Below are 15,719 nucleotides of genomic sequence, written 5' to 3'. Positions count from 1 at the left end.
TGAACAGAAACCGCTTTGCACTATGAATACTTCTTTGACTTACATGTGGGAAGAATTTTAACTTCTCCAGACAGGTGCATATGTATTGAAATTCATTGGTATTGAATGTGGCCACTGCCTCTAAAGACTTAATCCAGATAATTTTGTTCATAACAAATTATTTAAATATATTGTGCCAGATCTTCAGCTGGTAGAACCTGGCATAGCTCCATTGACTTTCATTTTAATTTTTTTTCCTATTTCACCATTTTGTGGTCACATACATTTTCTCCAACTTTAAAAGAAAATTTAAAATAATCATTATTCTTGTTTTTATTTAGAAACTGCTTCTGAGGAAAGGTTTAACTAATATCTCACGATTATGGCTTATATTGTTTGGCACTCTTGTTATTTCTATTCAATTAGCTTTGGGGCTTGTTCTGGTTTATGTATTTTTGCACAATTGTTTCCTGGGGTTGTATTTTTAACTTCATAAAACTTTGACATAAAAGGAATTTTTTTTTTAAAAAGCAAACAAAGAAAAGCACTTTGAAACAATATCACAATAAAATTAATCCCTTGGTAATTTAATTTGAAGGAAGTTAATAGCAAAACGTTAGAGAACAGTTTTATAGACCCTTTAAATGTGCCAGTAAATTGCCAGTACAAAACTCTCTGCAGTACTTACACTGGGGTGCTACACTGGAGTGCAGAACTGTCTCTGCACTTCCTATCCACTATGTGCCGAGTGGGGCTGCTGGATCCCAGTAGCCTCAATAAACTACGTTATGGACAGAGAGGGCCTGTACTGTAGGCACTATTCCCCATTGCCCCACACCTTGTGCAGTCATCTGTACCAGTGCAAACTGAAAAGGAGTACTTGTGGCACCTTAGAGACTAACAAATTTATTTGAGCATAAGCTTTCGAGAGCTACAGCTCACTTCATCGGATGCATTCAGTGGAAAATACAGTGGGGAGATCTATATACATAGAGAACATGAAACAAATCTGCACAGACACACCCCTGGAATCCCGACCTGGGGTATTCTATCTGCTACCCAAGATCCATAAACCTGGAAATCCTGGACACCCCATCATCTCAGGCATTGTCACCCTGACAGCAGGATTGTCTGGCTATGTAGACTCCCTCCTCAGGCCCTACGCTACCAGCACTCCCAGCTATCTTCGAGGCACCACTGACTTCCTGAGGAAACTACAATCCATTGGTGAGCTTCCTGAAAACACCATCCTGGCCACTATGGATGTAGAAGCCCTCTACACCAACATTCCACACAAAGATGGACTACAAGCCGTCAGGAACAGTATCCCCGATAATGTCATGGCAAACCTGGTGGCTGAACTTTGTGACTTTGTCCTCACCCATGGACTGTCCAGTTTGACCAATGTACATGGCAAAGGGGCATTGCTGGCACATGATGGCATATATCACATTGGTAGATGTGCAGGTGAACGAGCCTCTGATATTGCGGCTGATGTGATTAGGCCCTATGATGGTGTCCCCTGAATAGATATGTGGACACAGTTGGCAATGGGCTTTGTTGCAAGGATAGGTGCCTGGGTTAGTGGTTCTGTTGTGTGGTATGTAGTTGCTGGTGAGTATTTGCTTCAGGCTGGGGGGCTGTCTGTAAGCAAGGACTGGCCTGTCTCCCAAGATCTGTGAGAGTGATGGGTTGTCCTTCAGGATAGGTTGTAGATCCTTGATGATGCGTTGGAGAAGTTTTAGTTGGGGGCTGAAGGTGATGGCTAGTGGCGTTCTGTTATTTTCTTTGTTGGGCCTGTCCTGTAGTAGGTGACTTCTGGGTAATCTTCTGGCAAACTGGAGACAATTAACTTGGGCTTGAATAGAGACAGGGAGTGGATGGGTCATTACACAAAGTAAAACTATTTCCCTATGTTTATCCCCCACCCCCCACTGTTCCTCAGACGTTCTTGTCAACTGCTGGAAATGCCGCCCCCCCCCCCGACTCTCCTGCTGGTAATAGCTCACCTTAAGTGATCACTCTGGTTACAGTGTGTACGGTAACACCCATTGTTTCATGTTCTCTGTGTATATAAATCTCCCCACTGTATTTTCCACGGAATGCATCCGATGAAGTGAGCTGTAGCTCACGAAAGCTTATGCTCAGATAAATTGGTTAGTCTCTAAGGTGCCACAAGTCCTCCTTTTCTTTTTGCGAATACAGACTAACATAGCTGCTACTCTGAAACCAGTGCAAACAGAGAACATCTATACTAGAAGCTAGGTGTGCGATTCCTAGTTTGTGTATGCAAATTCAAACCACTGCTCATCTGAGCTAGTGACTAAAAACAGTAGTGTAGATGTGCTAACACAGGCAGCAGCAACATGGACTAGCTGCCCCGAGTATGCACCCAGGGAGTTCAAGTGGGTTTGTACTCAAGCTGGCTAGCCTGTGCTATGACTGTTGCTGCCGATGCTATCGTGGCTACACTATTTTTAGTGCTCTAGCTTGCCACTAGCACAAGAACATATACATGAGCTGGGAATCACACCCCTAGCTCCTAGTGTAGACAGGCTGTGAGTGAAGAATCGGGTCCAGAGTATAGACGTTATTTCAACAAGGCAAATTGCATCCTCATTATATTATGGATCATGTTAAACTGGGCTTTTTGATTTGAGCTATGCTGAAATATAGAGTCTATTGCAGGAAGGAAATTAAATAAATTACACACCCAGCTTTTTCCTAACTTCCTGTGAAACAAACACATTTGGGTAAAAAGACAACATTTTTTGAATAATTGAGAACTCTAATTTCACCATTTCTGTGGGAAATGTTAAAAATGTCTCAGCTTGAGTATCTATTTATTTATTAGATTTATTTTCTTCTTTGTCTAATAAACATAGCATCAATGTCCTGCAAAGGCCTGTCAATGATCCAATTTTACCACACACAACTTGTGAATTTAACTGGATTTTCACCTCCCACTTGAATAATCCACTCCCCTACAATTTTACAATATAAATATTTCTTGACAATAATTCACAAGGTGGAATATGTACTGGGAGTAAGCAAAAAACAATCCAGGTGGCAGTCACATTTGTGGTTACTTTGCCAAAAAATAAGAAGCAAGGATTTAATCTCATGAGTTGCTAAATCAAATTTAAAGTTAAATGTCATCTCCCTAAATTAGATATTTCCAGAATAAATGATTTAATTATTTTGGTCTTACCAGTTATTTTTTACATCTAAGTAGAGTAAGAAATAATTGTCAACTCTAGTGGTTCTCAACCTTTTGGCATCCAAAAAATAATCCATTGAGCCATGATATGTCCCACAATCCATTGTGGCCCCCAAAGATTGTAGGGTTCAGGAAATAGAAAGAAACAATGGGAGGAATTGGGTGCTGTGTGGCTGTGATGGTGAGGAGTATTGAAATTGGATTGGGCTCCTGGGATTTGCTTTATTCATTGGTGGTGAAATATCATGTCCAGAATTCCTGCCTATCTAATTTTGTAAATTATTCTGAGAATGACATCATAGCTCAATGAACTGGATAATACATTCATGTTATTTTTGTCCTGAATATCTTAATGGTCATTAGTTGGTTATGCTGCATATGTTTTCTTTATCTTACAAGGTACCATCATTTCAATTGTTCTAGTCTTTGTATATTCTTAAATATAACTTATCACCTTGCAAACCTTGGGTTCATGCTGTGTCTGCTTCTCACGAGGAAGCAACTAGATTATTTTTAATGGTTTTCAGAAAATACAAAATACAATTAAATAAGCACGTATGCAAGTTGATGGGCCTCTCTCACTGAAACACTGCCTGCAAGCCACCAGCTTCGTCAAAACTATACAGTTAGAATCAATGTAAAACCAGGCAGTAAAAGTAGGGGAAATGTCAATACAGTGGGAGACAGACTACAAGGTTTCTTTCAAGGATTGAAATAATCAGATGCATGCATCCATCAACCAAGAAACCTTCTCGGGGCTTCTCTACACTTAAAACACTGCAGCAGTGCAGCTGCACCACTGTAGCACTTCAGTGTAGACACTACCTACGCTAGCAGAAGAGGTTCTCCATTGGTGTAAGTAATCCACCTCCCTGAGAGGTGGTAGCTGGGTTGATAGCAAAATTCTGTCTACACCGGAGTTGAGAACGGGTTAACTGTCTGCCTTGCTCAGGGATGTGGATTTTTCATGCCCCTGAGTGACATAGCTATATTGACCTAATTTCCTAGTATAGACCAGGGCTCAGATTCAACAGGATTCTTTCATATTGTTTGCAGTGAACTAACAACTCACATGAAGTGGTAAAAAAGCTATGCTAGTAAAGATGCCAGTCAGGGAACTGGCAAAGTGCAGCAAAGGAATTCCTGATCTTTTCACAGTCTAGGCTAGAGATGGTCAGAAAATGCCCTCCCATTTTCCTCCTCTCCTCCCCCCTCCCATTGAAAATTTTCATGAAAACAAATTTAATATAATATAAAATCATTTATGTCTAAATTTTCTACTGAAACATGAGAGTTTTGACAAATAATCGAACCAGGCCTATCTGGGTCTGATGCCAGTTGCACATATAGTATGTCCCTGAAATTAAACAGCAGTTTTGGCGTTTTCACATTACTGAAGGTCCACTTTCAGGTCAGCATGCTGAATCCAATGTAGGCAATCGAGTAACTTACTATGTTGCTCTGGGGCAGGTTACACATGAACATGTTGTGTAAAGAAACTATTCAATCTTTAACACCTTTTTGCACTTGACTCCGAATACTTTGGCAAGCGACTGGTCCACTGACAATCCAAAAGGCATAACCACAAACCATATTGTGCCTAATTAACTGTGTGTTCAAAACAAAGAATGGGTGGCCTGAGTCACAACTGCATTCACTTGGTGAAAAATCCACGCAAACATTAGTTTGTCATCTTTTATTCTTCACCAGAACAATGGACAATTGCCGCAGGGCTGTTCCTCTGGCAGAAAGCCACCTTCCTAGTGACTTATATTGGATTATAAGTAGCCATCGTTTCAGAAGAAGGTTGTCCCGTTACCTGAGTCATGATACCATATGTGACTTCTTACTCTTCACCACCCATGGTTAGTGGCATAAAAACCACACAGACCACAGCACTGTTTTCAACAAAGTGAAATTCCTCTTTATGTGCTGTTCCCCAAGAGCATGGCATACTGCACTTCACTTGCAAACCTCTGTGGCAAGTTGTCTACAGAAACCCAATCGTAGGATTTTTAGAACAACCTTTCCCCTTTCTGATGCTGTTCCCGTAGAAAAGGATGATCAAGGCCACAGAGTGCAAATGAAATATCCACAAACATTGTTGATGATTTAAATGATTATCCTACAAGTGGTCAATGTGTTGCAGTGTTTGTATCAACCACAGTAATAGAAATGGTCTGCAAGCAGTACCCAGTATGGGCCTGATCCTGCACTCCTCATGCAGGTATGAGAGTTATAACTCAATGGGAGTTAGACCTGGAGGAGGAGTGCTGTAAAGCATAAAAGTGCTTGTTCAGTTCCACTTCATCTCTGTATAAATGTATGTTTTCATCGTGCCTTACCTGGTATTTTCAGCCGTTTGCTTGCACATAAACTAGATATTAAAATATTTTATTAAATGTTTTTGTTACATTCCAGCTAGCTTTCTTGTGTAAACCCAAGAATATGCTGTGAGATAATTTTAGTGAATAGTTGCGGTATGTTAGTCTTCAAAGCAGAGGGAAGAAATGCAAATGGACAGCACTTTTTAACTATTAACTATCAACAGAATCTGTAGGGTGATATTTATTCCTTTTTTTTTTTTCCAGTTGCAACAGATATATACGATGACCTTTCCCCCATAGTTAGGTACAAAACCCAAGGAATCATTTTGCATAGATTCTTTGAAAAGTGGCATAAGGAAGTATTTAAAATTTGTTGTCTGCCAGATGATGGAACTTGAATAGAAATTCAACATTTTTCAGTCCCAATGATACCTCTGTCTTATTTTTGAGCCCTTCTAGTCTGTATTTTTCTTAAGAGGCTGCTGTGACTTCTTGTTTGTTTGAGTTCTGGTGCTTATTTGCTGCTGAGTATTCTATCTTTTATCAATGCAGGTTCTAAAATGTCTAGAAATAGGTCAAGATGTTTTAGAAATATGAAAGGTTTTTCCTTCTTCTAATGAAGTTTCAGTGGGATAGATTTAAAACCCAAAACATATTTTGAAATGCCTTTGTGATATGGCTCTTCTTTCTTATTTTATACTGCACAGTACAAAAGCATAAAAGGGCACATATATAACCAAAGTGTAAGTCCTAAATAAGATGTACTTTTAAAAGTTTCCTTTCCCCCTGTTTTGCTACTAAGAACATAAAATAACAAAATCAGGGTTTTTAAAAAAGTATTTGTCTATTTTACTACACTTCAGTTATCTGTTGATTGCCATCAGGAAACAATACAGCATTCGCAATAGCTTCACACTTCTGTTCTTAATCCAGCTCTGTCCAAATAGGTTGTTAATTAGTTGTAGTTGGTGTCATTATTAATGACAGGTTTCAGAGTAGCAGCCGTGTTAGTCTGTATTCGCAAAAAGAAAAGGAGGACTAGTGGCACCTTAGAGACTAACCAATTTATTTGAGCATAAGCTTTCGTGAGCTACAGCTCACTTCATCGGATGCATCCGATGAAGTGAGCTGTAGCTCACGAAAGCTTATGCTCAAATAAATTGGTTAGTCTCTAAGGTGCCACTAGTCCTCCTTTTCTTTTTGTGTCATTATTAAGTAGGCAGCCCCAGACTGCAGCAAAATATTTCCATTGCATTAGAACCAAAGTGTAAAGTATCTGGAAGGTACATATCTCACTTCATCATTTACCCGCCATTGTGAGGGCCTCCAGCACTGGTGCAACTTGCTCCCTCTTATTGGTTGTCTGTGGCACATAATAGTCTCGTCTCATGTGGGCTGTAATTCTTTGGTCTAATTTTCATTTTTGGGTTTAGAGTGCAGGTGCTGCGTGGTGTCTGTGGCCTGTGATATACAGGAGGTCAGACTAGATGTTCTGGTACTCCCTTCTGGCCTTAAACTCTATATGACAAATTACATGAGCTAGAGCTCTGATGAGAAGTTCTGAATAGTAGTAGCCAAATCAGCAGCCATTGGTTAAATGTACTTCATGTGAAGCTATTTATGAAGCCAATGTCTTTCTCTAGTTTCTACTATAACTCTGGCAAAATTTATACAGTAAAATAATTCAACCTGTCTGCAAACAGAGAAGCAGTTACTCATGCTATCATGGTAGAGACCAGGCTTTGGAATAAGTGGGATAGTATTAGAGATGGGCAAATCCTGCAAAATACATTCCAGGTGTAGTGGTCCCTCAATCTCAGGCTCAGAGGGAGGCCACTCTGACTTACTGCATCAGGCAATAAACAGAGGGTAATTAGCAGTCCCTATCCCAATCCTCTTTGGGCAGACAGTAATTCAAGTCTGGGCTCTGACCCTCTGGGTGGGCAGAGCAATAAGCAGTCTTTGGGCCCAAGCCTCCTGGGTAAAGCAAACCGTAAAAACAGTCAGGCTCTGAATCCCTGGGCACAGCAGAGCAACAAGCTGTCTTTAGTCTGAGCTTTCTGGATAAGGCAGGCAATAACTACAGTCTGGGCTCTAACCCTTTGGGAAGGGCAGAGCAGTAAGCAATTAAGCAATGTTTTGCCTAGCCTCCTGGCTAAGGCAGACAGCAAACCATCTAGGAGCATGCAGCTTTCTGGCCGGGGTAAACCACAAATAAGGCTCAGGCCTTCTGGCCTACGGCCATCCCAGGGTTGGACTTGGCAGCAGGGGAGGTAGGAGGACCCGGGCCTACCCTACTCCACCAGGCCCCAGCCCAGGACCTTAACAGTGACAGGGCATCCCGCCACTGGGTCAGGGGAATCCTGCCAAAACACACTGACTTGTATTGCAACAGCAAACCTGACTAACATCTGGTTCCCTGGGGCTACTTCCTACCACAGTCCATTGGTATGACTCCATAGTCTGTGTCCCCTCAGTCTCCTCGGTGGTGGGCGGCAGTCCCAACAACTCTTTCCCACTCTTGGTTTCCTTTGGGGGCAGGACCCCATACAGCTTGGGGTCTGGTCCAGAGTACTACAGTGGGCTAGAGACATCTGCCTCCTTCACTGGCTCTGGCCCAACTGAGCTGAAGGGCCCAACACTTATGTTTCCTGTCCTTCCCCTCTGCTTCTCGCCTGGGGGATACGGCAGGCTTGGCTCTGCCCACCAGGTAGAGTGTAGTGTTCCCTCCATCTCAGGCTTGGAGGGAGGCCACTCTGCCTTGCTACACGTGGATTACTTGTGCATACTTATGCATCAGTTCACTTTCAGCAATATTCATGCCCCTTTAGTGTTGACTTGCACCAGCAACTGAATTTACTTATTTATTTATATGTTTGTGGAAAGCAACTTTGACGTGTGCATGCTCAAGTTTTCACATAAGAAATGTGAGACTTTATCAAGTAACCTATATATCCAGAAAATCAATAATTTTGGAAAGGGAGATTACAATTTATGGAGAAACTCATGAATTGGTAGTATAGCTAAGTAAGCACAGTCAAGGCATATCATGGTATTTGGACTGTAAGATAAGGAAGGCTTACAAAAGAGACAAAAATCTTATAATTGCTGTCATTAAGTGCCTAAGCCTTTTGTGGTTCATGAGTAATAAGAATGTTAATACAGGGAAAAAACAGACAGAAAACTGTATAATGAGAATGAATTCATTAACCTCAATCTCTGATACTCAAAAAACATGCAAGAAGAATTAGACCAACAACTGGAAAAATCCAATCCATTTTCAGGATTTGTTTGAGGATTCTTTACACAGACTGCCTTCTTCATAGTTTAGAAAAATCCTCTTCTTTTAAGTCCACTCCCCAGGAATTTATAAAAGACTGGGACCATATCATGATTCAGAGAGCATGACAATACGGTCACTGGTACTCCACTTGCACCAGGGGAAAATCAATCAGCACCAGTCCTATAACTGGAAGAGATTACTTCCCTTTCCATGCTGACTCAGCTGTACCCCATAGAAACCTCTTTTCCCATGCCACCCCCAACTCCTACAAGGCTCTCCCTTGTATGCGTGCATGATAAAGCTTATAATTATAAAAGCTCCAAAGTTTGTTTTCACATACACAGTAACTATACCTATTGCAAATGATTGCTCTGCTGCTTCTGGTTGCGATTAGAACTGGGTGAATACTTGACTTTTTGGTTCAGCCAGCAAACCAAGAAGTCAGTGGAAATTTTTGGTTCATTTGCAAAAGTGTTCATAATTTGTCAGCAAATTGGAAATGTTCATTTCAGGCAAGTGAATCGTGTGAGTGTGCCCCTTTAAAACCTTTAGCCCTGACACTTGCCTGGCTTGTAGGAAACTCAGGTTTGAATTCCTCCGAAGGAGCAGTGACTTGAAGTCAAACCTCCCCCACCCCACACGCACACAAGTGAATACTGTAACAACCAGACTATTCTCTATTTTGCGGTGGATTAGTCTCAGTCTTTCCTGATGAAGCTGTTCCATTTAGCATAAATAATTAAATATTCATTATATCAAAGAGATAGAGAGTGAGGAGTGACGTAGTGATTAAGGCACTCACCTGGGGGGTAGGACACGTGGATTCAAATCCCTCTTCAGAGAAAATAACCACTATGCCAAAGGACATGCACATACAGAAAATTTGCTGAACCTGAAAAACTTTTCCCCAAGCCAAAATTATCCATTCAAATTCACGAATCGTTCCAGGTCAACCAAAACTGCATTTTTGGGCAAATAAACTATCACACCCAACTCTAGTATAAGTTATTGCAACAAGAAGACTGGATTCTAATAGGTATACAGAAGGGCCTCCCATATTCTTGGTATAAATGAACAAATTATTGTGTTAAGTAATAAAAAAAGAGTACCTGGCCACTTGCACATGGGGACTGTCCCAGAGTCCACTGTAATCAATGTCAGGATCAGGCCTGTAGTGCTAGAGGCTTCAGCTGTATCTGCTATGGACCTGAATAAGCACCAAGAGAAATTTATTAGACCAACTTTACCTATTGCCAGAGATATAATGTTACATTGAACAGAGAACTGACACTCTCCGAAAAAGCATGGATCAATGGGCTTTGTGTGCAAGCACCTCCCAAGAAAACAGTCAGAGGTCCTAGGATATTCAATATGGAGTAGGACTTACCTGGACACTGGCTAGGACAAAAACATAAATACCCTCAATGCCAATACTAGCGCCAACTTGTTAAGCTACTAACAGTCAAAGATCTGTCAGGGGAGTGAGGCTACACAAAGGGTTTACAGTATGGCCCACACCTGAATGGAGAGGTTGTCTCGCGGACCATTTCCCTGTGTGAATGACAATCACATAACATTTCTATAGCCACTGTAACAACTTCTTACACACAAAAATATTAAAAATTAGTCTGATATTCAATGCTTCTGCTGGCGGCTCCATTTCCTGAGCAAGACTCATTTCCTCCCCTCCTTCTCTTTTATAGTAGTGGCTACTAATACAGGCAACTAGACTGAGTCCACCTACTTGCAACCTTCTGCTTTCAAAGGCATCCTGTGCACATGGGGTTAATCTGGCTCAGTATCTTTAAGCTAACAAGCTAGAATACTTAACAATGGACCAAAACCCGTCAATCCTTACTCAAGCAAAACTTCCTTTGGGATAAATGGAAGTTTTGACTGAGTGAGGACATCAGGATTTAGCTCCTAGTACACCACAAAACTCCCCCTCAGTTTGAATGGCTAGTAGAAGCAGTGATTAATATTATCTCCTCCCCCAGGCCCCAAATCTATCTCCAAACAAGCTGGTCACCAGCACTATCTCTAAAGGTTGTGAGAAGTGCTTTGCTAATTATTAAATCCTGCTACTTAGAAGTATTATATAGCTGGTACAGTACAGTCTAAACATTATAGTAATACTGTAAATAATGTAGTTCTACAGCTACTCATTAAAAAATTTGCAAACCAAAATGATGCATGATTAATGCATTCTATATTGTAGGTGGTAAAAGCATGCTTCATTTAATAAAAATGAGATGCAAATTAATTATCCAAAACCAGTGACAAATAGAAACAGGCTGGCATTTCTATATTCAGCTTAATTGGGGAAATATGTGAAATTCATATAGAAGGAAAACAGGATTGCATTTAAAATACATCTTTCAAATATACTCAAGTTACAGTAGTGGGGGAAGGTTTCATTTTGCTTGCAGCTTCCACTTCACTCAACTGAAGATATCATCAAATCAGATATTATGGGAAGAGGGGATATATATAGTAAGTGCTATAATTAATACTGAGATTGTCTACATACGGGGGTTAGTCCACACTAACTTGGGTTAGTCTGTGTGAAGATGCCTGCATACACACTGCAATTCATTAGAGAACACTAACTCCACATTTATCATGAACTCTGGAGTCCACTTTCAATACGTACTAAGTTTGATGTGAATTGAGTTAGTGCAGTCTATTGTTTGTGTGCAGCCATTGATGCTGTGCACTACTTTGGCAGTCCTCCAATTGCTATCCCACACTGCTTTGTGGGCATCTGTGCCATTACGCCCCATATTCTTCATAGAAATATTGTTATGATATGAATATGGCATAACTAAGATATGTTTTATGCAAGATGTGTCACGTGAGGTATCATTGGAAAGGTTACGATTTGCTGAATGTGATTATCCAATTTGTATGCATGTATCTTTTCTGTATCTGAAGTTAGGAATATTGACTATATAACAATTACAACTGTGTGTGTACTTGGGGAACGCCCACCAGATAGCATGCAATCAGCCTGTGTAGGGGAAAAACTATAGCTTTCATTTTGTTTTGGCACTTTGCCATTTTGTTTGTAAGGAGTTGTTGTTTGTCCACCATGTTGGTGACCTTCTTCTTGAGACAACTGGCGTCTTTTTCTCTCTAAGGTCGGAAAGAGCAAGGGTCACATGGCCTGTGTTCTACCTAGTAATAGGAGAGCATAAAAGACTGCTGCACCCGAGAGGAGAAGCTGTACATGTGGCAGCACAGTATATGTCCTAGCCAAGACTTCGAGGGATCTACAGAAGACGATCCAAACTCCATAGTTCCAGCTATCAGTTCCTGATTGATTCCTGTCTTACCGGTATCCTGAACTCCTGTGTCCTCACCTTGCTGTCCTGACGTATTCCATCCGTGATGTCCTCGGTCGTGAGTCCATTCCTCTCAACCTGGTGTAGTATGCTGTGTACTTCTGTACCTTACCAGTAGTAAATTCCCCTTTGTCCTCCTGGGTTTGGGACCTTGATTTTATGTCAGTTTGTTGTGCCAACCTGTACCTGTATGCCCTTTGTGTATTGTTTTGCTGGGGGTCCTATAAGTTACTGTTTCCTGTTTGAGTCACTGTTTAATAAACCAGTTTGCTTTATAGTTAATCCTGTCCTTAGTTTTTTCTCCATTGATAGATGCGGTTTGGGGGAATGAGTCTGCTGGGTGGGGACTCTGAGGTGTGGAACCTAGAGCACACCCAGTTAACCACAGGTAAGATCTGAGTTCCTGGTTAACACCTGGATGGGCCATTAGGAAGGACAATAGGTCTTTAAAGGTACTAATCTCCCTCCTTCCTGAGAAGTTTCCTGGGATGCTACTTTGACACTGCAGGGTCAGGTGATCATGTCACCTGGTATTAGACCCCATCTTGGGCTTTTAGTGTTTTTCTATAAAAAGGTTGTGGGGGTCAAATTAGGAAACAAAGCATTCCCGCCATATGCAAATCCTATTTAAGGCTGGGGAGTAATTAATTTAGGCTCTTCTCCACTGCCTCCCCACCCAAGAAGGAAGACTGCTGAAAACTCCTGAAGAAACAAAGGAACTAAGCTGGGGGAGGAGAGACAGATCAGCCTGTAAAAGGAATCTCTGGAGATTTAAGCTGCAAGCAGTGCAGTTTACCTTCAAGAACTCTGCAACATGCCTGAAACAACATTTAGGGTGAGAAGTTATTATTGTAGCCAGATTCCTTACTGTATTAAGCTTAGTTTGCCTGTTTTGTTTTATTTGCTCAGTAATCTGCTTTGTTCTGTATGCTTTCCCTTATAAACACTTGAAATGTACCTTTTTGTAGTTAATAAACTTGGTTTTTTGTTTATTCCGAAACCCAGTTTGTGCAATTCATAACTGCGGGGGGCAAACAGCTGTGCATATCTTCATCCACATTGAGAAAGGGAGAAAATTTCAGGAGCTCACATTGTATAAATCTCTATACAGCGCAAGACAATATAATTTTGGGTTTACACTCTAGAGGGTGTGTGGACCACAGTGCTGGGTAATTCCCCGAGCTGAATCCCCCCACAGAGCTGACTGCAGACTCTGTGAGATTCCACAGTTGGGTGTGTCCCTACCTGTATGTGTGCTGGAAGGGGGCTTGAGAGCCTGTCACAGCAGCACTGTAAGGGAAACCCAGGCTAGTGGGACAGGCAGGCTCAGTGGGACCCCAGCACATCAGGTGGCACCCTGGAAGGTGGGGGTCTAACCCATCACAGCATCCATGACCAATCTGTCTATTTACCTGTCTACCTTCTACTGCTCTGGGATCAAGTTGACCAGATGGTCCCTCCCCCATTTAAAGACAGGTACTGAGTCAGGATCAGCCCATTTGCTCCTGGATTCAAATATATCAGCATTGTTGCAATATTACTCCAGCAGCCTTTACAACATGCCTTGAGCAGCCACTTCAGGCCAGAGGTGCTAGCTCTCCTCACCATCTGGAGAGAAGCATTGGTGCAGCAGGCTCACAGAATAAAGATGTGTTTGTGAACACTGCAAGTCAGATATCTGAAAGGGATCACAAGCAGGATCCTAACAGTGCTGGATAAAGAACAAACTGCTTGGGAGAATTTACGATAAAACCAGGGATGTCAACTGTGGATGTATAACATGTCAATTTTTTGAGGAGGGGGGCAGATCTGCACCCCCACCCCCTCTGCATGACCTCGCCTAAGGATAAGTGGCAAGAGTCTTTAGAGAAGGAACACAAGCAGAGCAATGAGGAGCTCTTCTGGGAAAGCCAGGAGCTCTTCAGGACTCAGTACCCTGAAGGCATCCAGCATCCTGAAACCAATTCCCAGCAAGCAACTCAGTCTAGGACTCAGGAGGCATGTCCTATCAAGGAAATGTTGGCACATAAGCATCTCTATAATTTATTTATACTTTATTGCTGTGCTAGCTTCTGTTCTGGAAGCCCCACAGCTACAGCAATTTTTGGCAGATGTGAGCTAGGAGCATTTCAGAGTCTCCAGCCCCCACCTCTTTGGGCCCACACTATGCTTTTCATTCATTCAGCCCCTTTACACACACAGACACACGTTTCAAAATGGCAGCTGGACTGGCTGGGCAATTGGCTTTTGTCTCAGGCTAAAGTCCCGACCACTAACTGTTTACAAGCCCATACCATGGAGGGCACATGCCCATCTACCTATTTTCTTTTTCCCGTCCCTGCATCTGTCTTGTCAAAGGAATGCGCTCCCTCAGAAAAATATCCCCATGGCTGCTCAAAATGGTGGCCAGCAGCATTGGACAGCCACAACCTCTACCTCACTTCCCCTCCCACAGCATATTTGAATACTGAAAACATTCAGTTGTGTGAAATTCAGCAGTTTGTTGAGACAGTGGTTACAGGAAAAGAAGTTTAGTTAGTGTTCTCAGTTTACAGGAGGTAGACGTGGGCACTGCACATCCATAAAGGTAGTAAGACTACAGCTCCTGCTGAGGTATATATGTCCTGTTACACACATTTGTACAGGAAAATAAGTTTGCTTTAGGGATAGCATATCTATACAGCTCTTAATGGCTTTTCACAGGCTTATGTACTGAAAGACTGGGAGCAGTTAAGGCTTCAAAACAATCTTTGCAGAACCCAAACTATTTTTCTCTGCACTCTCAGCAGTCTGCAGGGGAGATAAAGCAGAATCGAAGACTGAGAAATTGCTCAGTTGTATCCTGGAGGGATAGTTTCTGCAGTGTAGCTTGCAACTCACTTCCCCTTCTGCGGCATTTTTGAGGGGACCATCTTGGTGAATAACTTCACACTGATCTCACAAATCAGCAGCAAAGGAAAGGACTGTAGAATACCCTCCCGGAATGCCATGCACTTAGTGTGCACCAAGCTCCTGCTGCGTGTACACAATGAAGTGAATGGAAAGAGGCACAATTGTCCCATGTGCACACTGTTAATGAGTTTTGTACACTAACTAGTGCGTGTCAACTCACTGTGAACTAAACCACCAAGTAGCCAAGACCCTAGTTGAAAGGGGAAGAGAAACTTATGGATATTACTGTTTTTAAAATAATTTTTTCCGAAAATATCAGTAACTAATGAATAGGAAGCAATACTGTTTCTCATTCTTTTTCCCCCCTAGCAGGTTACGCCAATTACATAAAGATTATATATTTGATCTTTCTGACTACTAAGCAAAAGTGACAGTTTCTGGTTAACACCACAATGATTTCTGAGGAATAGTGCTTGTTCTGCACTCTCCATTGACACAAGCAGCAGAAAATGACTGAAACTAGCAACAAAGAAGTTGAAAGAACTTCTGCAAATGGGGATTACACACATCTTCCCACTACCTTGGGAGAGAAAACATAACAGCTGTTCTTCTGAACTATGCAATGTGAGGTTTCCAGGTGGATGAAAAAATCAATTAGATGCCTTTTTCATTCT

The 15,719-nt window shown here is 41.7% G+C and overlaps 1 protein-coding gene across 1 annotated transcript in view; it reads right to left on the bottom strand.

Annotated features, from left to right (window-relative positions):
* Positions 1-15,719, bottom strand: part of DNTT (DNA nucleotidylexotransferase) — a 212,136-nt gene that overhangs the window by 150,417 nt on the left and 46,000 nt on the right. Inside the window, exons 2-3 of the mRNA XM_074959644.1 lie at positions 10,197-10,207; positions 9,919-9,986 (exon numbers count right to left, since the gene is read on the bottom strand). Of these exons, the coding sequence (XP_074815745.1) occupies positions 9,919-9,986; positions 10,197-10,207 (79 nt within the window). The remainder of the gene's footprint in view (positions 1-9,918; positions 9,987-10,196; positions 10,208-15,719) is intronic.

The sequence above is a fragment of the Natator depressus genome, chromosome 7 (assembly GCF_965152275.1).
Source record: "Natator depressus isolate rNatDep1 chromosome 7, rNatDep2.hap1, whole genome shotgun sequence".
NCBI lineage: Eukaryota > Metazoa > Chordata > Testudines > Cheloniidae > Natator > Natator depressus.
Note: the sequence above shows the minus strand (reverse complement) of the source record. Positions and strands in the feature narration are given on the sequence as shown.